The sequence below is a fragment of the Triturus cristatus genome, chromosome 4_1 (genome assembly GCF_964204655.1).
Source record: "Triturus cristatus chromosome 4_1, aTriCri1.1, whole genome shotgun sequence".
Classification (NCBI taxonomy): Eukaryota; Metazoa; Chordata; class Amphibia; order Caudata; family Salamandridae; genus Triturus; species Triturus cristatus.
In genome coordinates, this window is record NC_140585.1 from 665238685 (window position 1) to 665265637 (window position 26953).

Below are 26953 nucleotides of genomic sequence, written 5' to 3' on the forward strand. Positions count from 1 at the left end.
CATGATGCATTGCTGGGTGTGCTGTAAGACCTGTGCTGGATTGGCATGTTGGGAGTTAACTATGCGCATTTGGGGGAGTGTGCAAGGGATGGGGAGGAGTGCAGGGTGATTTGGCATGCATCTTACCTTGTCTGCTGGATGAGGGGTCGGAGCTGTCGATTGCAGCCACACCACCAACGCTCTCAGGCAGGAGGGTTGACTCCACGAGCTCCTCATGGGGGGGTTGGCTGCTCTGCAGTGGATGGTCCTCCTCCAGTCTGAGTGGCATCCTTGAGTCTGGCTGCCACCCTCTCCTTGGACCTCTGGCGCATATCATACCACCGCTTGCGCAGCTCCTCGATGGTGCGTGTGGTGACTCCAACAGCATTCACCTTGCTCTGTATTTCCAGCCGAATTTCCTCTTCCTGGCCTCTGGGACTTTGAGTGCCTTCTTCCCAAACAGGAGCTCATGGCTGCAGACCATCTCCACAATGAGGACCTCCTGCTCCTTTTCTGAAAACTTGTGTTTTCTCTTTCTTTTTTCTGCATCTTTGCCCTGCTGGTTTTGTTTGGGATCCATTGCTGGTTGCTGTCTCCAGGAAAGCCTCCTCACACTCCACAAGCAGCCTCTGGGTGTGGCTCAGGTGAGCAGGTGCAGGCAATCACTACAGTTTCCTGTTTGTGATGTCATCAGCCTGCACCAGGCTTGCAGATTCCCGTTTTTGCGATTTCTTATTTAGCGAATTTCGCTATTAAGAAATCGCAATACGGGATTCTGCGAATTATTTGCGATTTTTAAGGACTCGCAAATGATTAGCGATTTATTTTATACATCCCGTTTAGCGAATCTGATTTTGCGAATCGCAAAATCTCGCAAATTGAGATTCGCTAAAGGGGAGTTTGATACATATGCCCCACAGTCCCCAGTGCTGAGGGCAGAAGAGCTTGAAGTCTTTGCTGTTCCCGAGTCTTCTTGAACAGGGAGCAAGCTCTACCCCAAGCACTTTGAGAAATTCACAAAGTAGATTGCAGAAAGTTCAGTCCAGTCCTTTCACTGCCCAAGACAGAAGCAGCCACTGCAGGCCAACACAGCAAAGCACACAGCAATGTGGTAGGTCCTCCTCACAGCTTCTCCAGTTCTTCTTCTTGGCAGTCTTCTTGAGCCAAAAGAGTTCTAAAGTTCAGGGGTCTGGGCCCCAATATTTATATCCCAAAATCCTTTGATCTCTTAGGCAGAGAGTGTCTGTGCCCAGCCAGAACCAGTTCTGCCTTCTCTGGTGTGACTTCTCGGCAGGAGGTGGAGAAGGCATGGGCAGACCCTTAGAGGTGCAAGGATATCACATTCCCAGCAGAGGCACACGGGATGACTGAGCAAGAAAATTCCTACTTTCTAAAAGGGGTATTTTCAAACACAGAATGTAAAAATCACCTTCACTAAAAGATGAATCTTTAGATTCTGAGTTCAGGCATACTAAACTATTTTCCTACCTAATTCCACGGGCCAGTTATGTTTATAAGATGTTATAAACAAACTCCCCATTCTGTCCTATGGGGAACAGGTAGCATTGCAATCGCGAAAAACGAAATTGGCCGTAATTCACTATCAGGACATTCCACACACACCAGGGCATGTCCTACCTTTCACATACACTGCACCCGGCCCACAGGGGAACCTTGGGCCTACCTTAGGAGTAGCTGACATGTAAGAAAAGGGAAGGTGAGGGACTGACAAGTGTGCGCACTGGACAAGTCAACATAGCAGTTACAAACTGCGCGCAGACTCCGCAATTACGTGTCTGAGTTACATTTTCAGGGCTACTTACGTGGGTGGCACAATCAGTGCTGCAGGCCCACTACTAGCATTTGATTCACAGGCCCTGGCACACTCAGTGCACTTTACTAGGGACTAACAAGTAAATCAAATTTCCAATTATGGAAACACCAATCCATAACACCATTTACAACGGGAGCACTTGCACTTTACCACTGATCAGCAGTGAGAAAAATGCGCAGAAACACTAAAACAGTAAAAACCGGAAGATTAGAAAGCAAAAACTCAGGGGAAACACGCCAAAAGATGCCAAGTTTAACACAGATAGATAGATATTGACTCTTAATTGGTGCACAATCACTTGGGTTGTGTTGCTGCTGGTATTCACCCAATATAATTTAGCAAAAAACAGCTCTAGGACAAAAAAAAGAGGTCCCTCACACTCAGAGGTCATGCGTAATTATATATTACATATAATAGGTAGGGTATGCTGTTCTTCTACCAAACAGTGATAGAGTGTGATGATCAGGCCAGTCAGGGCCTGAGGAGTCAGCAGGGAGTGCTATTCCTTAGGAGCAAAAGCCCTCAGACACCAAGGAGGGTGCCATGCTTCATCACTGGGCGAGCTCCACGTCGTGCCAAAGCTGCACTGCCCGACGGGCACCCATAAGGGAGTTGAGCTGGAGTAAGTTGCCCTGTGCACCTTCGTTGTGGACTCCCATGCATAATTTGCATGTAGCTTTGCTCCTAATCGAGGAATCCCAAACGCAATAGGATAGTTTTTACATTTTGAAATGTATTTTTATGCATGTCGGCATCTGCCTGGTGATTGGAAATTGGGTCATTGAGTAATTACCGATTCCAGCCACTTGTGTAGATTAGGATTCACTGGTCCTTAAGAATTGCCATCAGATCCTTAGAGGAATGATCAGGGCAAGTAACATCTTGACCCATCAGTATCATAGATTATCATTTCTGATGATAGTGCTCACGTTTTCAACATAGGCTAGGGGACTCACCCATTAAAACTTTTTTAGAGAACCTTCTGACCTATTTTTACATGCACTTAGTACTTATAGCTGAAAGATCATTTACACCAGTCTACACTGATTAGCTCCTCACCCAGGTTTCACACATTACAAAGCGTCATGCAGAAAAGATCTCGGGTAAAGAGCCCCCTTGTGGGTGCTCATTGAGTGTGTGAGGGCTCTTCCTCCTTGCTCATGCTCCCTTCTGAGTCCTCGGGACTTAAATGGCCTGGTCATCACACTCTATCACTGTTCTTTATAGGAACTGCATACCCTACCTATTATATTACAGTTATTCATGGAGTATGTATGCTGGACCTTTAAGTGCTGTGGTATAGCAATAATGGCTGAATGAAGCAATACCAAATTTGGCAAAAAGTTGAAAGCGTGCTTTTTGTTATTTGTTGTAAATCTTTTTTATAAATTAGCATTTAAAAAGTGCTTGGGTGCGTATGAAGGGGTTAACGCTGGTAAAACGTTAGAGTGATATAGACTATTGGTGTTCAGATATGCTCTGACTAGCCTATTCAAAGTGGATTGGCAGATCCAGATTCGCTGTCCACAACTTGACTTCAATATGTTATGGAGGCCATTACAGGACTCAGAGACTGTCCCGAGTACTGGAAAAAAATCAAAGCCCACAAAAGAGGGCATGTTAGGATCACCCTGACCCCCAGTGACATATAGGTGGGGTCCCTTCTCCCACTAAGTCATTAGTGAAGCAATAGTTGAGTTCATAAGTATTGCATGAAGATGGTACGATAGAAAAATGCTGTTTGCGGTGAATGCACAGTGTCGGATGCTTGTCCGCACTGTGCAATCATTGCGAACGGCACCATGCACAGCGCAAGCGGTCCCTGCTTTCCTTTTTTGCCGCCCAAGTAGATTTTTACTCGAACGGCAGCTTTCTCAACGCAAACGGGCTATTTCTCAATGCGAGCGGTCACAAGCACACGTGACCACTCGCAATGAGAAACTTGACCCCCCGCGTTGAGAAATCTCACTGGGAGGTTGATTTTCCAAGCTCGCGCTCGCCAACTTGATTTTGGCGATCGCAGATGAGGAAAAGTCTCACCGGAAGGTTGATTTTCCTTGCTCGCATAGCCAACTTGTGTTGACAAACGCGAGTGAGGTAAAAAACTTGAGAAGCGAAGTTTTTTGTAACTTTGCGAGCTCCGCATAACGCAGAGTGCGGAAAACTCCTCAAACTCCGCGAGCGGAGTGGAGTTCACCGCCCAGGGTTAATATGTAATCAGTTTAATCGTAACATTTCAAATAATAAAAACACTGAAATTCACCAGTTACAAAGCGCCAACTGGTCATCTGGTAATGCTGAACTAGGAGAAAGTCACAAGTTCAGGCTGACCATGCTTCAGAGAAAGCTGTGGGGCTGCGATGCGGAGTACTGCTTCGTTGACGAGGATGCCATAGATGAGGAGCTTGCATGCAAAGGCTTGCGTCAAGGATGCGTCGCACAGTGGTGGTTGTGAGGAGACTGTGGGCTGCGATGCAGTTTCAGTGTCGGGTATGCACCACACTATAGCGGTTACCAAACATAGCTGGAAGGAGATGTGTCGACAGAGCCAGTTGTACCCACTGGACCACATCTGGGCTGACAGAGCACCTTCTGGCCCACTTCCAGTGGTCCAGTACTGGGGTGACACCCTGGGGGGGTAGGACTCACAACAGATAGGGTCCAAGTGCTGGATTCAAGGTGCTTGGAGCCTTTTCTATCCCTGATGCCATGATCAGGAGGACAGTCAACTGGTTCTTGGAGTCACTCTGGTGGTCCTGGGTTCAAGGTCCAGACCTTTAACTCAGGCATCAGGGCAGCATAGTAGCAGTCCTTCTTGCAGAGTAGCACAGCATTCCTTTTGAGTCTTCAACCGATCCAGAGATGTAGTGAAGAGTTGAGTCTGAGGGTCCATTTTTTAGGTCTCGGCTCGAAGGCTGCGCTTGCGCAGTCTCGATCTGAGATTTAATGACTTGGAGAAGAGGGGCTTGAACCCGCCCCTCTTCTCCCCTGTTCTCCATTGGCTGGCCTCTTCAATGCTGGCCAGCCATTGGAGAAGAGGTCCCGTCACTCCGATCATGCCCCGTCCTTTTTGGATCGGGGGCCTGTTTTTTGCAGAAAGTCTAATTATCTCCTCCAGCCAATGGCTGGAGGAGATAACAGCAAAACACGCCCCCGAATCCGAAAAGGACGCTGCATTTCTCCGAGGCATTTCTGCTTCGCCTCTGAGAAAGGCAGTGGTGTGCTTGCAGTGTATTATTGACTGTGTCATCGAAAACGAGAAGCAACGCTCGTCTTTTACACAGTAAAGAAATATTTTGTATTTCTCATTCAATCACTTAGTGTAAGGTGCAGTATTTTGTGCCATTTTTGCATCGTGAGGGTCTCTCGGTGTCATAAATCGTTTGTGGCTGAACACCCCGTGGAGTGAGAGAAAAAACATCTCAGTGACAGTCCATCCTGCCTCTGTATATGGATGCACACTCATGCGTGCATTTGCCGGAGCCGCTTTGCAGCAAAAAAAAGGAGGAAAAAAAAGGTGAAGTGCGCTGACTCACTCTCCCAGAATCGTGCGTGTTGCCGCCTCACTCATGTCGGTTGTCAGGGAAGAGTCACCGGCGAGCAATACTATGGTAAGCAGGAGGGAAAAGGAAACTGAAACTGCAGCAGTTTCTTTCTGGAAGAAAGCATGGCACTTGCTTGCCCCGGATTAGACCGGCTCCTTGTGCGGTTTTTGTGGCCTGCTTGGAGAAGGCGGGGGCGTCGGTGGTGGCTGCGCGCCTTAGGCCGACGCTGAATGTCAGCAGTTCCTCTAAGCGTGAAAAATGCCCAGGCATGCACCGCTATGCGCGCCCTGGCTCCTAGCAGCCCTGTCCCGCTCCCAGAACGACTTTTCCTGCGATCTGGTTCATAAACGCTAGAATAGTTTACTGCGTAAAATAAGTGGCCGTTTTATAGCTCAGGAAACGTGGCTGTACAGGAATAACTTTGCAAGTATGTGCATGGGTGGAGCGAAGGGTAGCGCGAGGACATCGCATCCACTCCCCCACCCACTTCCCCCTGCTCTTTCCAAGTGTTGTTTGGCAAGGGGGTTCCTTACTGCTGCCTGATAGCATAGATTTCACAACCATCTGAAAGGAGAAAACTGTACACACTCAAGAACACTGCCTGAACACAAAATGAAGGCTGCTTCTATTTTCCTCTGCGGAACATGTTTTATTTAGTTTTTAGGTCTCGGCTAGCGAACAAGCATTTACAATGCAACGGTCTCGGCATTGTTAAAGTTAGAGCTATTGGCATTGCTCATGACATTTTTTTTGTTTATGTTTTTGTTTTTAAAACATGTAAAGAAACGGCATTGTTATTTACAATGTCAATAGCTTAATCAGTGTGTGTGTGTAGGTGGCTCTGTGTGTGGGTGCAAATGCAATAGGTCTCGCATTTGAGAGTGATTAAGCTATTGACATTGTAAATAACAATGCCGTTTCTTTAAATGTTTTAAAAACAAAAACATAAACAAAAATAATGTCATGAGCAATGCCAATAGCTCTAACTTTACCAATGCCGAGACCATTGCATTGTAAATGCTTGTTATACCTAGTGCCCACTTTGAACTATGAGAAGTTTCTGGCGGTTGCCACCCCCTCAGAGGTGTCTGGAATTTCTACAACATAACTTTCACCTTCGTTTTTCTCAGTTAATTCCTAGTGTTTTTTTAATGTAAAGTAATATTTTATAACCATAAATATTGCCAACTCCATGCTGTGCACTTGCTTCCCATGGAGTTGGCATTACATATGAAATCTCAACATATCTTTTTTTTTCAAGAGAAAACATCTGTATTTATCTTTAAAAATCACTGCATCCAGATTGGCTGAACATCATTGTACTGGAAATATATTTTTGTTCTTTGGTGAGTCCATCTGTTTGATTCACTTCTTTCTATATAAATATATACACATACACATATACTGTTAAGGTTAGATCACTTAAAACTGTAAAAAACAAACTTCCCTTCGAAGTTAAGAGTTAAGGCCTCAAAAGTAAAAGACTAAAAACTTACCTGCAATGTAAAGACTCCTGATGTAATTTCTTCAATTTAATGACTCCAGATGTTGAGACTGCAAGGTAATGCAACACAACCATTCACCTTCCTATTCAGTCCTCAGAGATTAGACTATAACCTAATCTTGCGTATCGGTTATGATTTGGGAGGTAAAGGCAAATCTCACCTAAAAGAGTGAATTTTCTCTACAATATCCATCACCACCAAGTCAGATAAATCACTGACAAGACCTCAGCAATCTGACATTTGTTCCATGTAAATGGAGCGTTACAGTTATTGGCAAGTAAACATTGTTTGCCCATTGACCTCGGTTCAACATGGAGCAAATGATAAACTGCTGTATCATCACACAGCTACACAGAGGGTAATTTAAGTGGGATTCCTCTGGTCTGCCAGCTCAGCAGAGGTTACGGCTGCAACTCCCCTGGTGGAGGACAGGCTGTCATAGTTAGAAATCCCCGCTAACTTGAGCATTGATTTTAAAGCTCCACTGTAGCTATGCGTGTTAAACCAGCTAATTAAATCTTTTAGTATTCAAGAAAAAGAAAAAATCAAGTGGGCACGAGACATTAGGAATTTTTCCACTAACACATGGCAGTCGAATTTTTCATTTCCTATTCTAGACCGCCAGGGTTTCTGATGCTATTTTCTTACAGATCAAAATAATATTCTTTTGTGCCATTGAACATAAGAGTTTACATTACATTCGATCACCTGCAGAGGACACGATTTGTCTTTACTTCACTCACATCCGATATTTCACATCTCTCATCTTCCTATCATTCGTACTGAGGTGGAGTAACTGTTAACTTTGTCGCCCTGCCAGGTATAAATCCTTCTGTAGCTAATAATTTAGTTTGAGACTGTGCAGGTGGTCCTAGTTTTGGGGTCCAAATTTAGGGATATATTAGTTACAGGGAAACAGACATATGATCTTGTTGTATATCTGTTGCGTCTAAGGCCCAAATTCTGAAAGCTGACAGGCAACGCAGCGCAGCAACCAAAGGAACCGCCCTTCGTTGCGTGACCGGGAGGGAGCAGGAGAGGGCCATATTCACATAGAAATCGCTCTCTTCTCCCCTCTCCCTAGCGCCGGCATCGATTTCATCTGCCAAGCGGCACAAACACACCTTAGTGCCATAGCACTGGGGTTTGCTTGTGTGTCTAGCATAGGTATTGTACAGGAAGGGTATCCTTAAAATACTATGTTTTGACAAGTAAAAAAGTGTTTCCTACTTTTTATGTGTGCTGCAAAGTCGGAAAAGCACAGAGAAATTAAAATCTTTCTCTGTTTAACACCTGCTTTTCAGTGTCGTTAATTTTTGTCGCTAAACCCTTTCTACTGGTGTTTGAGAATAGGGTTTAGCATAGTATTGCAAAGGAGAGTTTCACGCTGCTTTGAATTAATTTTCCATACAAACCAATGCAAATACCACTTTACGTTGGTTTGTGAATACCCATAAATGTTTAGCATTGCTTTAGCATTACAAAAGTAACGCTAACCCGACGCGAAACCTTTGAGAATCTGAGCCCATGTGTGTAGTGTCTCTTTGCAGCACAAGGTACACACTGCCTGGCCTCTAATTATGTGGTTCAACTTAGGTCTCTGGGTCTTAGATGATGACCATGGACTGCAGAGAGTGTACTACCGCACTCACATATGGCTTGATTGCAGCTTTCTGTATATGTATCCAAATCTTTTGTTCTGCTTTAGCTCAGCGCCTCCACTCATAGTTCTCCCCGGGAGCAAAGGTGCATATAATCTCCATAAGGACGAACCACATTCTTGGTTTCTATCCCATAACAGGGCATTTGCTGGGCTGGGAGTATTCTCTCCTTTGTGAATTCACTGATGCATCTAAAAAGAGGTGTTCTAGAAAATAGGGCCTACAACAGTTTGTGCAAAATAGCACAAAACATCCTTACTGGATACAGTCTAAGGGGTATATATTTACTAGGAAATGGCATAGCGTGGCGCTGCGAGCAATTTAACAGCGTTGCGTCATTTAAAAAACACAAGGATGTGTCGTATTTACCAAAAATATGGAGCACTCCTGTGATTTCCCTTGTGTGCCTAGTGCTAACACAGACACGCTTAAGCAATAGTGCAAGGGTGCCTGCATTGCAGGGATGATTCCCTGCAATGGAGGCACCCTTGCACCATTGTGCAAGGGTGTCTGTGTTGCAGGGATGATTCCCTGCAATGGAGGCACCCTTGCACCATTGTGCAAGGGTGTCTGTGTTGCAGGGATGATTCCCTGCAATGGAGGCACCCTTGCACCATTGTGCAAGGGTGTCTGTGTTGCAGTGATGACTGTTTATGTCCGGGAAGGGACACCTTCCTGAGAGCAAAAGCGAGGAGAAATAATATTTTGTCTCCTCGTTGCAGCAATCTAACGCCTGCAATTCGGTGGAATTCGTTTTTGGCGCTGACTCAGATTTACGGATCATTGCAAATCTGGGTCAGCTTTTAAAACCAATGGGTGCTAACGCTGCATCATAAATATGGAATAGGGCATTGTGCCAACGGAACGTTGGAACAAGTGACATACCGATAGCACATGTCAATATGCCCCTAAATGTTTAATTTCAAAGATGCAAAAATTTGACCTCTTTACCTATTCACTACATGCTCTCAATAATAAAGGAAACGATTGACAAAGGTACCCTCCTGACGTCTCTGATGACATTTTTCAGCTGTGTGTATTTATATACACACTTTAAATAGCATACACGTTCTAAGTTTGTAACATCTGACAGAATAAGACATAGCTCAAGAATATTTAGACAACATAATTGCACCCTTAGAATAATTTACATGTATTGTAACAGTGTTGAAGGTTTCTGAATTCAGTTGCCTGATTAGCGGCAAGCGAATTAAGATGCTGGCACAGACTTTCATGGGATATTCATAACCAGAAACTATATCTGGAATCAGTATGCTCAGCAGTAACATGTGCAGCCAATGTAAATTGTTCAAATTGGTAGTAAATTAAATCAGATGGTGAAGAAGATTGAGTTGCAGTGGTAAACCTCTTGTGGGTTACAAATGTAGAGGTATGTAAAACTTACTGTCTGGGCACAGAGCATGATGGAGGCTGGCTCGGGAAAAACTTTAAAGTTTGGCTCAGTTTTCATTCTTCTATTTGGTACTCTTCATGGATCAACCTAAACTTACCCACCGCCCCGCTTACTTTAAATTCACCACTAACAGAATATGCTTGCTGTTTCTACTTTTCCTGGACTTATCCAAGAAAGCTAAGCTGTGCATATTTGCCTGTTGAATTAAGGTTGCAATCACTTAATGGTACAGGTTGTACCCGATTTCTTTTTTCCTTCATAATTTGAACAGAAATAAGGTAAATACAATTGGTTGGGCTGCTTTGTTTTGTAGAACTCTTTAGAGGTGTTCTCCAGTGAACGCACCAATATGGTAAAAAACAAACTTTGCAGTTAGTCACGAAGGAAAGCCCAAAATCGCATTTGAATCCTACTCAAATAAGTCTATTTGTGTAATCGACTGACTCTTAAAATAAAACGATGTCCTTGCTTCAAGCAGTGCTTAATTTGAGCTCTGGTTGTAAGTGGAACCCATAGGCGCTCATTTTTGAGGACCAGCACATGTTTTTCCCCATAAGACTTTGACCCAGAGTAAAAGAGAGAAAAACACAAAAAAAGGAAAAAGGAGGAAGAGAAAGTCAGAAATACTGTGACAAAGGGAAAAAGTAGGCAAGAAAATAGAACATGCAAGAGTGAGATAATGTTACAAGGAATGTATGGTGAGAATGTATGACGTAACAACGCTGTCTTTACACCGCGATACGTTTACAACACGGTCATTATAAGGCAAGACGTTACAACGACTTGCGCTAGAGGTGCTGGACATAGGAATATTATGATTTACCATTCCAACTCCAGCCTATGTAACAGTAGGGAAGGTGTTGGAATAGTAAATCATACTATTCCTTAGTGTATAGCGCCATCCAGTGCAAGTCATTGTAACAACTTGCGTTGTAATGACCGCGTTGTAAACGTCTCGCGGTGTAAAGACCGCATTGTAATGGATGTCTCCCGTATGGGGATGGATGAAAGAAAGAGGCATGAAGTGGAATCAATACACAGCCTTGATATCTGGGAACTGGTCCTTCAGCAGCACCCGCTTCGGGTTTCTGAGGCATCTTTGGGCACCAGCACTTACTATTTTACAAATGAGGCCCTGGATTGAAGTATGTGCAACCTTTACCATGCTTCATTAACAATTCATAGGAAATATGATCCAAGAAAAAAGGTATATGGGGAACAGCACAATAAAACAGTTCCAGATCCTAAGCCTAGATACATCTTACTCAGGATGTGAATAGGGCTACGTGTTTTCCCAAAAACAACATAACATGGTTAGAATGGATAGAACATAAAGAAATGTGAATGTAGTATCAGGGGTCAGAGCATTTTGACTCCTATTTTCCTTCTCTGGCCTTATTATTTGCAACTGTGACAGATATCTTGGAGACCTGTTAACAGCTAATGCCTTTGAACCGTCAGAGCAGCAATGGGCTACAGATTTGCTTTGAATAATGTATCAATGGCAATAGCACTGCCCTTGCATTTGAAAACTATTATTAGATACTATAAAAGAAGAGAAGTGATATTTCTGCGGCATGCTACTCTGATCTCAGTTATCCAAATATACTGCTTTATTCAGCACAACATTTTTGGGCGTATGTTGTGTTGCGAACTCTTCACTTCACACTCTAAAGCATGCCTGCAGCTGGTTAGATTGACACACTAGCAATATTTACTCGAAATTCTGCCTCTTAGGAACTCTGCCTTTCTGTGCTCAGTGGTGAACTTGTATAACCAATCAGCCATGTGAATTACTATACAATGTAGCTCATGTACACACATATAGGCACGTAACATTCCATGGCAAGTACTGAAGTGCTTCCCGCTCTCTCCGTAGAGTGAAAATCATAGTATTCGTTAGTTTGTAATATGTAATCAAAGTTTCTATGCTTACCTGAAATTTTAACTTGTGCTACTTCCCCGTCTCCGCCTTCACTGTGCGCTCGGACCTCCACAATATACTCTCCGATCGCTGGGACTGGCAAGGTGATTTTATGCTGGCCGGTTTCAAAAAGCTCGCCCTTTACCTGCCCGTCTGGCCTATAAAGAACCTTGTAAAATATAACATGTTTAAAATTACAATTACAGACAATATCTTCTTATTCAACTATATATGAGCATTGATTTCGAAATGTGTCATGCTTATAAAAATAGAGAGAGACTTTTTAAGATTGCCAGGGACTCTGAAAAGCGAGACACCACTGAGTTAAGAAACTTCATTCAAGAGTTCTTTGTTACAGAATCAATTGTCATCAAGGCAAATGGGCTGTCAAACCTGCAGTCTTTGGTTGGTAATGGACAGGCCCAGTTCACTCCTTTCTCGGGCAGAGAACCTTCCACTGGCTTCTAAGTTCTTGCTACTAAATTTGAGTCACAATCTTAGCACTTCGGGAGGGAGGGGCAGGGGTTGGCCCTGATGGCAGTAAGAGAGGCAAACATGCATGCTTCCCTGGGAGAAGATTGTCTAGCTCTGGGATTACTAAAAGCTAAGGGGCGCAAATCCTCGTTGATTGGTTGTGGGCTCAGTCTGTGAAAAGGGCACAGCACGCAACATACCCCTCCCCAAAATAATCTAGACATGAACATCAAGTGTTCGGCAGTGATCATAGTGCAAACTGCCTGTAGAGGAGTGCCAGCCAATTAAAAAAAGCTATTTTTTCCAAAACCAAGGCATGGATGTGGCCAGCCTTGCTACGACAAAGACCAAAGGATTTCCATGATCCACAATAGTAAGGCAATTGTCTGAACAGATGGTCCTGCTGGATTTTTCTGGCAGCACCATGGTTAAGACTCAGTGTTGATCCGAGGTGCATTGGCGAACACGGTTATGCACAGATTTAATTGACTAGCATTATTACATCCCTGGTGAATAAATGTCCAGTTTTTTGCAGACGGCTATCTCTGTAACTTCTGAATTGTGTTACTTTTTATATTTCTGAAACGTAAGTTTCTCTGGATTCTCTCAAATGGTTAACAAAGATGACTAGTTGAAGCTATGAAAAATTCAGAAAATAAGCACACCCTAATTTCAATCTCCGCCTGGGCCTCCCCTTACTCCGATTTCATTCCATGATCTCTAAATCAAGCTCCTCATTAATAAATATAATCCTAACATGTGCCTTCCAGTAGGTATACGACAATGCAATGCATGCTTTACTACACATTTTTTACAATGCATACTTTTACCACGCATGCCTTTACCATGCAGGTAAGTATAAATAAGATAAATTATATATATATATATATATATATATATATATATATATATATATATTACCTACTGGCGGTCGCCAGTAGGTAGTTATAGTTAGGACCACGTTTCCATAGGAAATCCGCAACATTCTATTTTGAATAACTTTGGCGCCGGTCGACGAATCCTCGCGAATTTTTCAAAATAGGTGGGGCGCTACGCTCCGCTCCTACCCTGAAAGTCTCGGGGGGATTCGTCAAGCGGGGGCTGAGATAAAAGGGGGGTCCCAAAACGCGTTTTTCCCATGCATTTTTCCATAGGACCTTTAGACAGGGCTACAGCCCGAACGGCTGAACAGAATTACTAGAAATTTGGCAGAGAGGTAGTCCTCAGGTCAAGGAAGTGCCTTTTGTAGGTTTGGTGTAAATCTGTTCAGTAGATTTTGAGAAAATAGCCTTTAAATCAATATATATATCTGAGCCAGCTTACGGTGCGCTTACGGTACGCTTACCGTACGCGTACGGTGGCATGCGCGAGCGCGATTCTGATTGGCTCTTAGATCTTAGTAAACATTCGAATCGGCCGAAACCAGGAAGCGGCGGCCGCCATTTTCTCTCTCGCACTGAGAGTGATTTTTAAAATATAAAGCCCAAAAACATGTAAAGGGGCTGTTTAGACAGCTCCCACACACATAGCCATGTTGAGGGAGTCCCCAAAGATCCCCCAAGGCCAAAAACGGAATTTTTATTTTTTCGGTAATTTCGCCGATTACGCTTACCGTATGCGTACGGTAAAAAATTTAAATAAAAAAAAAATTATCCACACTCTCTCCACCCCGTGTGCAATTGGTGACCGCAGGGCACCAATTGTGCATTGCTTATTAGAGATGAGATAAACTAAAATATTAAAAAAAAAAAATAATTAAAAAAAAAATTATCCACACTCTCTCCACCCCGTGTGCAAATGGTGCCCGAAGGGCACCATTTGTGCATGTATTATAAAATATACGAAAAATTAAAATATTACCTTTCAAAACGAAGTGCATCATATGTCCTCCATGTGCGCACGGTGCGCGAAGCGCATCGTGCGTACATGGCCCATCTAGCGTAACGTGGGCACGCGGTGCGCGTAGCGCACCGCGTGCCTACCGTGCGTGCACGGCACTAACTGCGTAAAGTGGGCGCGCGGTGCGCGAAGCGCACCGCGTGCTCACTGTGCGCGCACGGTGCGCGAAGCGCACGGAACGAACTGCGTTAAGTGGGCGCGCACGCCACGAATGGCGTAAAGTAACTTAGCATTTTAAAAAACGTACAAATTCCCTGAAAAAACCATAGGTTTCACACACGTTATAGTTAGGAATTAGCATTTAAAAAACCTTGCAAATTCACTGAAAAAACCATAGGTTTCACACATGTTATAGTTAGCGGAAATTTTACTGATAAAAAAACCAATGAAATTCCCCCGTTATAGTTAGTGCAGGCAACTATAACTCACGCGACCGCAATCTTCTGCTGATGACATATGTGTCTTTATGAAAAAAAAATATTTGTAATATATGTATAGCTAAAAATGTATGGAAGAAGACATGGGCAAATAAGTGTCTAAATACAGTATTAGCATCAGCAGAGGATTGCGGTTGCGTGAGTTATAGTTGCCTGCACTAACTATAACGGGGGAATTTCATTGGTTTTTTATCAGTAAAATTTCCGCTAACTATAACATGTGTGAAACCTATGGTTTTTTCAGTGAATATATATATATATATATATATATATATATATATATATATATATATATATATAAAACACGAAAGTCACTGTAATAAACAGGAACCACTCAGACGCCTTCGTGTGCTGTAAATAATTGCGTATTTATTGGCAAGTAAAGATCTACGCGTTTCGGCTTTACGCCTTGGTCACGATAATTAACACTCAATGTTAACGTGATTAAATACAATGTTTCAAAAATAAACAAAGGACTCTTGCACACGCTGTGTGGATACACTACTGTGGTGGCCATCTTGTAATGTATATAACTGAGAACATGTCTAGGCAAATTTAAACAAATCTCGTAAATATACCTCTTTAGACATTTGATAAATCTAACAAAATAAACTCATATGATGCTGCCAGCCGAGATTGTGATTCTCCTAGTCCCAATATAATTACCGTGCACATTTAGTAACACATATGTCTAGATGCATGGACTGCCAAACCTCGCGTATAGAATGATCACACATAAAGCCCCAGTGGGCTTACAGCACTAATACCATTTAGAGCATTTCATGTTATCAACTTCAGATAATATAATTTACATAATGAATGGATTATCGATCCTCCCAGTCCATACATAGCAATGAGACATGGAGCCCTAGTGGGCTTTAAATTGAATGCAGCATAGAGAGCAATTAGTGTTTTTAACAGTTACCCAAGTGGGTATAGTTGAAGTAAAAAAGCTTAGATCCAAACTTCTCAGTCTATCACAATAAGTGAAAATATATATGGCCACACATCATACCCTGTGAAGTGAGTAACCTTAATATTGCTGACATTGAGATGTTACAGATACTTAACAATCTGAGTGACAATGGCTCTGCTGAAAACCGTATACCAGAAAATGTGGAATCCTGGGGGGAGGAGTGGGATATTAACCCTGGAAGTGGTTTTAAACCCAAATCTATATTCCTTCCCAATGTGCAATGTGATGCCATAGATGTATTTGAAAAAGGTGTTTTTTTGGATTTAAATAAGTTAAGGTACATAAAAACTCCCTGCAATAAGAAAAATTTAACCTTGACACAAATTAAAGCCATGGAAAATCTCAAAGCTGACAGTAGTATTGTAATCCGTCAATCGGATAAGGGAGGCAATGTTGTTGTCCAGGACAAACACAAATACATAGCGGAAGTGATCAGACAGTTAAGTGATGTGAACTGTTACTGCAAATCCAGCATGGCAGACATTTGGAAATCCAATGTGAGTTACAGAGAACTATTAGTTGAATGGAGGGAGAGGGGAGTATTGGAGTGGGAGGAATTTAATTTTTTATATTGTCCCCACACTAGGATTCCCATCCTCTATTTACTCCCTAAACTACATAAGAGTTTACTTGACCCCCCAGGGAGACCGATCGTCTCCTCAATGGGTTCTTTATTGGAGAATACGTCTACATTTATTGATTACTATCTTAGACAGTATGTTGTAGCCCTCCCCTCTTACTTAAGAGATACCACACACTTTCTTACAGTAATCAATGGGATCCATTGGGAAAATAGCTACGCCCTAGTGACCATGGATGTAACGAGCCTCTATACTAGTATCCAACATGATTTAGGCATACAAGCTATCCAACACTTCCTGAAATCACGATCTATTTCACTGTTGCACCACTCACAAATGATTACAGACATGATATAATTCTGCCTTGTTAACAACTTTTTTTATCTTCAATGACACCATCTACCGGCAGTCACAGGGTACTGCGATGGGCACCTGCTTCGCCCCCAGTTATGCGAACTTGTTCATGGGCTGGTGGGAGGAGCGGGTGGTCTCACAGATGACTGAATTTGAGAACAATGTAACCCTGTGGCTGCGGTACATTGACGATATCTTTTTCATTTGGAGTGGTGATGAAAGTTCAGCTAAGGACTTCATTGACAAATTGAATGTGAACAGGTACAATCTTATTTTGACTGAACACATCAGTAAAAGTTCCATGGAATTTTTAGATGTACTTCTTGAAGTCAAAGGGAATGTGTTGGAGACCAGATTGTTCCGCAAGAAAACTGCCGGCAATAGCATTCTTAGTGCCAGCAGTGCTCATCCACGGAACCTTATCTACAGTATACCCTATGGGGAGCTATTGCGTGCCAATAGAAGCTGCAATACGGCCGATGCCTATAAAACTGAAGAGGCTACCATGTGTAAACGTTTCAAGGAACATGGTTACAGTGATAAAGCAATTGGAGAGGCCCGATCCAGGGTTGAAGAAGTCACCAGAAATGAACTGTTACACCCCAGAAGAAAAGGAGTAGAGGGTGAGGGTATAAGATTCATTACCACATACTCAGGGCAGGCGAACAAGGTTCGCAGAATTTTTGACAAACACTGGCATGTACTGCTTACAGATGAACATCTGAAGAGAAATCTTCGCAGTAATCCCCAAATTACATTCAGGAAGAGTCGTTCATTGAGAGATGAACTTAGTCACAATTATGCGACAGAGGCTGGACAGACGGTTGTCAAGGGTAAATCAGGCTTTAAGTGCTGTCGGAAATGTAAAGCATGCAAAGATAGTTTTGATTGTGACAAACTAACACTCCCAAACTCAAAGAGAGATTTTCAAATAAGGAAAAGCTTGACATGCAACACCACATATTGTATTTATATACTGATTTGTCCCTGCACTAAATGGTATGTGGGTACCAAACACCCAGCCAAAAAGAGAGTACTGGAACACATTCGGGCTATCAAAAATAATAATAGACAATATCCAGTAGCCCGCCATTTTCATGCCGAACATTTTCAGGATCAAACTTTACTTCGCATGGTTTTCATTGATTCAATAGATTTAGGAATCAAAGGTGGTAATAGGGAATTGTCTCTTAGACAATTGGAGTCCATGTACATTATCGACTTTGAAAGCCTGGTACCTAAAGGTCTGAACTCAAGTGAGGAACTGGCATTCATCGGCATGACAAATAATGACTTGTTGACTGTCATGAAGAAACATTAGGTGTCAGTAATTCTATTTTTATCTTTTTTGTTTCAGGTGGTGGTATTCTGTCAGCTTACTTTGTGAGAAACATGTGTGGCCATATATATTTTCACTTATTGTGATAGACTGAGAAGTTTGGATCTAAGCTTTTTTACTTCAACTATACCCACTTGGGTAACTGTTAAAAACACTAATTGCTCTCTATGCTGCATTCAATTTAAAGCCCACTAGGGATCCATGTCTCATTGCTATGTATATATATGTAAATGTAGTTGAGCTTATATAGCGCACAGCTACCCGCTGTGGGTTTCCCGGCGCTTGCTTAGGGAACCCGTCCTGGTATTCCCCTGTGAGATAGCAGGGTATCCACAAGGTGAAAGTCAGGCATCCCGCCGCGAGGGGCCGTTGTGGAGATTAAGCAAGCTATTGCCCAGAGTCGCAGAGTGTGAACCCGTGAGTCGAGGAGGCACCGGGGCGAGAATTATCGAGTCCGTGGAATTTTTAGCCCAAGACCCGCCGAGGCGGGGAATTGAACCCTGGTCCAGGACCGATCTCAGCTTCCGGGTCTGCCGCCTCTAACCCCTGAGCCACACTTCTCCTATGGACTGGGAGGATTGATAATCCATTCATTATGTAAATTATATTATCTGAAGTTGATAACATGAAATGCTTTAAATGGTATTAGTGCTATAAGCCCACTGGGGCTTTATGTGTGATCATTCTATACGCGAGGTTTGGCAGTCCATGCATCTAGACATATGTGTTACTAAATATGCACGGTAATTATAGTGGGACTAGGAGAATCACAATCTCGGTTGGCCGCATCATATGAGTTTATTTTGTTAGATGTATCAAATGTCTAAAGAGGTATATTTACGAGATTTGTTTAAATTTGCCTAGACATGTTCTCAGTTATATACATTACAAGATGGCCGCCACAGTAGTGTATCCACACAGGGTGTGCAAGAGTCCTTTGTTTATTTTTGAAACATTGTATTTAATCACGTTAACATTGAGTGTTAATTATCGTGACCAAGGCGTAAAGCCGAAACGCGTAGATCTTTACTTGCCATTAAATACGCAATTATTTACAGCACACGAAGGCGTCTGAGTGGTTCCTGTTTATTACAGTGACTTTCGTGTTTCAAATACAAGATTTCCGGCGTCTTTTTCTCGGACCGCCCTCCGACAGCCTGGAATCGTGTCCGGAAATGGTGTACTGTACTTTGGGCGGCGTGTATCTGCATAGCTGCCCCTGCTGATGAAATTCCCGAGATTTGGGGCTGAAGCGGTGCGGGGACTCAGGGGAGCGCTTCATTGACACTACAAGCAGGACATTCAGGCTGACATCTACATCGGAACCCTGGATTCCGCCCGACCACTTGGTGTAACAATCTCCCCATCCACCACTTACCTGAAGCAGAGCACTGCATTCTGGATGTTGAAGTTCTCGACCACCTTGGGAACTACTAACAGGGGGAGCTTCGTCCTAGAGGGCGGAGCCTTTTGGATGACCAATAAGGCGGCAGGAACATTTTTCTGACAATGATGGAAGCCACCTGTGAATATGGGCGCTGAGGAAGGCAGTTTATGCCGAAATGCATTTGCCATGTCATCTGTGATTCAATAAAGGCTTCCTTGAACTTCCCTGCTGGGTCTCTGCTCTTTCGCAAGGATGAGATTCATTTGATATAGACTGTGTCAGCAGAGACACATTACAGAGACCCCCGCTTCGCAAAGGGCCGGACCTCACTGGCGCTGCTTCGGCTGTTCTGCTCTTTCACGGTAGTGAATTGGTTCATGCCCGCCTCGAGGACTGGGGGCTACAGAGCAGTGGTGCGGTGATTTCACTGTACTTTGGGCGGCGTGTATCTGCATAGCTGCCCCTGCTGATGAAATTCCCGAGATTTGGGGATGAAGCGGTGCGGGGACTCAGGGGAGCGCTTCATTGACACTACAAGCAGGACATTCAGGCTGACATCTACATCGGAACCCTGCATTCCGCCCGACCACTTGGTGTAACAATCTCCCCATCCACCACTTACCTGAAGCAGAGCACTGCATTCTGGATGTTGAAGTTCTCGACCACCTTGGGAACTACTAACAGGGGGAGCTTCGTCCTAGAGGGCGGAGCCTTTTGGATGACCAATAAAGGCGGCAGGAACATTTTTCTGACAATGATGGAAGCCACCTGTGAATATGGGCGCTGAGGAAGGCAGTTTATGCCGAAATGCATTCGCCATGTCATCTGTGATTCAATAAAGGCTTCCTTGAACTTCCCTGCTGGGTCTCTGCTCTTTCGCAAGGATGAGATTCATTTGATATAGACTGTGTCAGCCAGAGACACATTACAGAGACCCCCGCTTCGCAAAGGGCCGGACCTCACTGGCGCTGCTTCGGCTGTTCTGCTCTTTCACGGTAGTGAATTGGTTCATGCCCGCCTCGAGGACTGGGGGCTACAGAGCAGTGGTGCGGTGATTTCACTGTACTTTGGGCGGCGTGTATCTGCATAGCTGCCCCTGCTGATGAAATTCCCGAGATTTGGGGATGAAGCGGTGCGGGGACTCAGGGGAGCACTTCATTGACACTACAAGCAGGACATTCAGGCTGACATCTACATCGGAACCCTGCATTCCGCCCGACCACTTGGTGTAACAATCTCCCCATCCACCACTTACCTGAAGCAGAGCACTGCATTCTGGATGTTGAAGTTCTCGACCACCTTGGGAACTACTAACAGGGGGAGCTTCGTCCTAGAGGGCGGAGCCTTTTGGATGACCAATAAAGGCGGCAGGAACATTTTTCTGACAATGATGGAAGCCACCTGTGAATATGGGCGCTGAGGAAGGCAGTTTATGCCGAAATGCATTCGCCATGTCATCTGTGATTCAATAAAGGCTTCCTTGAACTTCCCTGCTGGGTCTCTGCTCTTTCGCAAGGATGAGATTCGTTTGACATAGACTGTGTCAGCCAGAGACACATTACAGAGACCCCCGCTTCGCAAAGGGCCGGACCTCACTGGCGCTGCTTCGGCTGTTCTGCTCTTTCACGGTAGTGAATTGGTTCATGCCCGCCTCGAGGACTGGGGGCTACAGAGCAGTGGTGCGGTGATTTCACTGTACTTTGGGCGGCGTGTATCTGCATAGCTGCCCCTGCTGATGAAATTCCCGAGATTTGGGGCTGAAGCGGTGCGGGGACTCAGGGGAGCGCTTCATTGACACTACAAGCAGGACATTCAGGCTGACATCTACATCGGAATCCTGCATTCCGCCCGACCACTTGGTGTAACAATCTCCCCATCCACCACTTACCTGAAGCAGAGCACTGCATTCTGGATGTTGAAGTTCTCGACCACCTTGGGAACTACTAACAGGGGGAGCTTCGTCCTAGAGGGCGGAGCCTTTTGGATGACCAATAAAGGCGGCAGGAACATTTTTCTGACAATGATGGAAGCCACCTGTGAATATGGGCGCTGAGGAAGGCAGTTTATGCCGAAATGCATTCGCCATGTCATCTGTGATTCAATAAAGGCTTCCTTGAACTTCCCTGCTGGGTCTCTGCTCTTTCGCAAGGATGAGATTCGTTTGATATATATATATATATATATATATATATATATATATATATATATATATATATATATATATATATATATATATATATATATATATATATATATATATATATATATATATATATATATATATATATATATATATATATATATATATTCACTGAAAAAACCATAGGTTTCACACATGTTATAGTTAGCTGGACATTTTACTGATAAAAAACCAATGAAATTCCCCCGTTATAGTTAGTGTAGGCAACTATAACTCACGCGACCGCAATCCTCTGCTGATGACATATGTGTCTTTATGAAAAAAAAATATTTGTAATATATGTATAGCTAAAATTTAATGGAAGAAGACATGGGCAAATAAGTGTCTAAATACAGTATTAGCATCAGCAGAGGATTGCGGTCGCGTGAGTTATAGTTGCCTGCACTAACTATAACGGGGGGATTTCATTGGTTTTTTATCAGTAAAATGTCCAGCTAACTATAACATGTGTGAAACCTATGGTTTTTTCAGTGAATTTGCAAGGTTTTTTAAATGCTAATTCCTAACTATAACGTGTGTGAAACCTATGGTTTTTTCAGTGAATTTGTACGGTTTTTTAAATGCTAAGTTACTTTACGCCATTCGTGGCGTGCGCGCCCACTTAACGCAGTTCGTTCCGTTCGCGCACCGTGCGTGCACAGTGAGCACGCGGTGCGCTTCGCGCACCGCGCGCCCACTTTACGCAGTTAGTGCCGTGCACGCACGGTGGGCACGCGGTGCGCTACGCGCACCGCTTGCCCACGTTACGCTGGATGGGCCATGTACGCACGATGCGCTTCGCGCACCGTGCGCACATGGAGGACATTTTATGGGCATCGTTGTGAAAGGTAATCTTTTACATTTTACAATAACATATATGCAATGCACAAATGGTGACTTAGTCAAAAAAAGAAGAGGGGGACCAGGAGCTGGTTATGGTCCAATGTCCGTGCTCCACTCATGACAGTTAAATCAATGAGGACATTGTTCCCTGTTGGCGGTGAAACAAAAATAACGATCACCTGCTCAACATAGGTAGAGATAGAAGAAAGAGTGTAAAGGGGGGGGGGAGAGGAGGAGAGGGGGGTAGAGGGGAGATGAAAAGAGGCAGAGAGAAATTTCCCCAGTCTCAAGGATCCAATCCCGAAGGGGAGGACTCTATGTAGCCTCTCGTTAGCCCTCACACACCCCGATGGATGTCTTGCTTCATCATTGGGCTTGTTGTTGCTCCTCGTCGGGCCGGCGCTGCAATGCCCGACGGTCCCCCGAAGGGTCTCTTTATCGGAGGTCTTTTAAAGAGAAAAGCCGTAAGGTGAATGCGGGTATGTGGGCAAAAAAGCAGTAAGGTGGATCCGAGAGGTAAGTGGTTGCGTGCGTGCAAGGTGTGTGAAATAAAAATGCCTAGGGGTGTCCAAAAAGTGAATTTTAATATTATGGAGCCTCTGGCAAAGTAAAAAGACCAAAAGGTCACGGGGTCACTAATCAGCGCAAGGTGCTAATGTGACTTTAATAAAAGGTCGACATGTTTCACGCCTAAAATGCCCGAACGGGTCAGTGGCGTTTCATCAGGACCAAAGAAGAGTGAAAGGTAGTGCACGGTGAAGACGGGGGTGCCAGAGATTGGAAGGGTAACCCACGTCTTAAAAGAGGTTAAAAGTGGTACGGGGCTGCGGGGTACAATGACCTAGTCAGCAAGGACAAGAAGAGCGTACCAAACTAGCTGGCAGAGGGTAGGTGCTGACTGAGCCGGCCCCCGACGCAACCCAAATAGGGCGCTGGCAGCCTCGGCGGAACCTATGAAGCCCCTTTCAGAAACACGAGGGTTACACTAGTTTGGTACGCTCTTCTTGTCCTTGCTGACTAGGTCATTGTACCCCGCAGCCCCGTACCACTTTTAACCTCTTTTAAGACGTGGGTTACCCTTCCAATCTCTGGCACCCCCGTCTTCACCGTGCACTACCTTTCACTCTTCTTTAGTCCTGATGAAACGCCACTGACCCGTTCGGGCATTTTAGGCGTGAAACATGTCGACCTTTTATTAAAGTCACATTAGCACCTTGCGCTGATTAGTGACCCCGTGACCTTTTGGTCTTTTTACTTTGCCAGAGGCTCCATAATATTAAAATTCACTTTTTGGACACCCCTAGGCATTTTTATTTCACACACCTTGCACGCACGCAACCACTTACCTCTCGGATCCACCTTACTGCCTTTTTTGCCCACATACCCGCATTCACCTTACGGCTTTTCTCTTTAAAAGACCTCCAATAAAGAGACCCTTCGGGGGACCGTCGGGCATTGCAGCGCCGGCCCGACGAGGAGCAACAACAAGCCCAATGATGAAGCAAGACATCCCTCGGGGTGTGTGAGGGCTAACGAGAGGCTACATAGAGTCCTCCCGTTCGGGATTGGATCCTTGAGACTGGGGAAATTTCTCTCTGCCTCTTTTCATCTCCCCTCTACCCCCCTCTCCTCCTCTCCCCCCCCCTTTACACTCTTTCTTCTATCTCTACCTATGTTGAGCAGGTGATCGTTATTTTTGTTTCACCGCCAACAGGGAACAATGTCCTCATTGATTTAACATGCACAAATAGTGCACTTCGTGCACCATTTGCACACGGGGTGTGGAGAGTGTGGATAATTTTTATTTCTTTAAATTATTTTTACCGTACGCGTACAGTAAGCGTAATCGGCGATTTTTCAAAAAAAATTACAATTTAATTTTTGGCCTTGGGGGTTCTTTGGGGACACCTTCATCAAGGCTAGGTGGTTAGGAGCTGTCTAAACAGCCCCTTTACATGTTTTTTGCCTTTGTTTTTCCTCACCCCCCTCAGAGTGCGAGATAGAAAATCGCGGCCGCCGCTTCCTGGTTTCGACCATTTCGAATGTTTACTAAGATCTAACAGCCAATCAGAATCGCGCTCGCTCACGGCACCGTACGCGTACGGTAAGCTTACCGTAAGCGCACGGTAAGCGCACCGTAAGCTGCCACAGATATATATATTGATTTAAATGCTATTTTCTCAGGATCTACTGAACAGATTTACACCAAACCTACAAAAGGCACTTCCTTGACCTGTAGACTACCTCTCTGCCAAATTTCAAGTAACTCTGTTCAGCCGTTCGGGCTGTAGCTGTGTCTAAAGGTCCTATGGAAAAATGCATGGGAAAAACGCGTTTTGGGACCCCCCTTTTTTCTCAGCCCCCACTTGACGAATCCCCCCGAGACTTTCAGGGTAGGAGCGGAGCATAGCGCCCCACCTATTTTGAAAATTTCGCGAGGATTCGTCGACCGGCGCCAAAGTTATTCCAAATAGAATGTTGCGGATTTCCTATGGAAACAGGGTCCTAACTATAACTATCTACTGGCGACCGCCAGTAGATAATATATATATATATATATATATATATATATATATATATATATATATATATATTGACCCTGTCACCAGGCAGGTCGCTCCCCCCATCCACCACGCAGCCCCCTGTGGGTTGAACCTCCGTTGCCGCTTTTGCTGCCTGACTGCTCGCTCCCTCTTTTATTCTGTACCCCTGCGCTTGGCTTTCTGTGCCACTTTGTTTTTTCATTCTGTGCCCCTGTGTTTTGCCTTCTGTACCCCTGTGCTCTGTTGTCCCTCTCCCGCCGTCTTTTCCCGCCGTTTTTTCCCCGGGTTTTCCCCGGGTTTATCCCCGCCGCTGAGCCCCTGCAGCCCCGACCCCTTCACTCCCATTGGCCGCCCGCTCCCACCTCCCAGCTGCTCCTCCCTCCCTCTGCCCTCATATGGAGGCCGCGAAGCGGTTGTAGAGAGTGACCTTTGACCCTGTCACCAGGCAGGTCCCTCCCCCCATCCACCACGCAGCCCCCTGTGGGTTGAACCTCCGTTGCCGCTTTTGCTGCCTGACTGCTCGCTCCCTCTTTTATTCTGTACCCCTGCGCTTGGCTTTCTGTGCCACTTTGTTTTTTCATTCTGTGCCCCTGTGTTTTGCCTTCTGTACCCCTGTGCTCTGTTGTCCCTCTCCCGCCGTCTTTTCCCGCTGTTTTTTCCCCGCCGCTGAGCCCCTGTGGCCCCGCCCCCTTCACTCCCATTGGCTGCCCCGCTCCCACCTCCCAGCTGCTCCTCCCTCCCTCTGCCCTCATATGGAGGCCGCGAAGCGGTGGTAGAGAGTGACCTTTGACCCTGTCACCAGGCAGGTCGCTCCCCCCATCCACCACACAGCCCCCTGTGGGTTGAACCTCCGTTGCCGCTTTTGCCGCCTGACTGCTCGCTCCCTCTTTTATTCTGTACCCCTGCGCTTGGCTTTCTGTGCCACTTTGTTTTTTTATTCTGTGCCCCTGTGTTTTGCATTCTGTACCCCTGTGCTCTGTTGTCCCTCTCCCGCCGTCTTTTCCTGCCGTTTTTTCCCCGGGTTTTCCCCCGCCGCTGAGCCCCTGCGGCCCCGCCCCCTTCACTCCCATTGGCCGCCCCGCTCCCACCTCCCAGCTGCTCCTCCCTCCCTCTGCCCTCATATGGAGGCCGCGCAGCGTCCGCGCGCAGCGGCCGCGCCGCTCGCTCCCCGGTGGCGTGCCTAAGGCCAGCCCGTCTGCGCCCGTCCGCACCTGGACCGCACCCAGCGCCAGAACCCCTGGACCCTGCACCCCCCGCAACGCCAAACTGCACTACGACGCAAGCACCCTCCACGCTCTCAACACCAGACGAGACCAACCCCGCCCCCGACGTCACCTTCCTGACAGAGACCTGGCTGAACGCCACCTCAGCACCAGACATCGCCATAGCCATCCCACAGGGCTACAAGATCTCCCACAGAGACCGCACCAACGGAGTGGGAGGAGGAATCACCATCATCCACAAAGACTCCATCAAAATCTCAATGAACACCGATGACACCCTCACCACTGCCGAGCACATGCACTTCCAGATCCACACCGACCCCAACACCACCCTTTGGAGGAACTCTCATCTACAGACCTCCCGGACCCCGCCCACAGTTCAGTGACACCATCGCCGACCTCATCAGCACCCACGCCCTCGCTTCCACGGACTGAATCCTCCTCGGGGACCTGAACTTCCACCTCGAGAACAACAACGACGCCAACTCCATGGCCCTGATCGACAACCTCGCCAACCTCGGACTCAAACAGCTCGTAACGACACCTACTCACGCCCCTGGACACACGCTCGACCCCATCTTCTCCGCAAGCCCCCACGTCTCCTTCAACCACACTACCGAACCACACTGGACCAACCACAGATGCGTCCACTTCACCTTCAGAAAACCCACCACACACCACCGCACCCAACAGCTACCACACCGCTGCTAGGGCAAGGTCACCGAGGACCAACTGACTACCGCCCTCGCCCTGAGACCACCCACCGACCCCACCGACCCAGACACCGCCATGACCGACCTCTCACAGTGGATCAATGACTGCGCCAACACCCTCGCCCCTCTCAAGACCTCTACAA

General features: G+C 45.4%; 1 protein-coding gene across 3 annotated transcripts in view; it reads right to left on the bottom strand.

The window, feature by feature from the left end:
• The window catches only part of CNTN1 (contactin 1), a 988997-nt gene that overhangs the window by 36805 nt on the left and 925239 nt on the right, over positions 1 to 26953 (bottom strand). For all 3 annotated transcript variants that reach the window (XM_085653079.1, XM_085653080.1, XM_085653081.1), the window contains one exon: positions 11875 to 12031. In XM_085653079.1, the coding sequence (XP_085509205.1) occupies positions 11875 to 12031 (157 nt within the window). The remainder of the gene's footprint in view (positions 1 to 11874; positions 12032 to 26953) is intronic.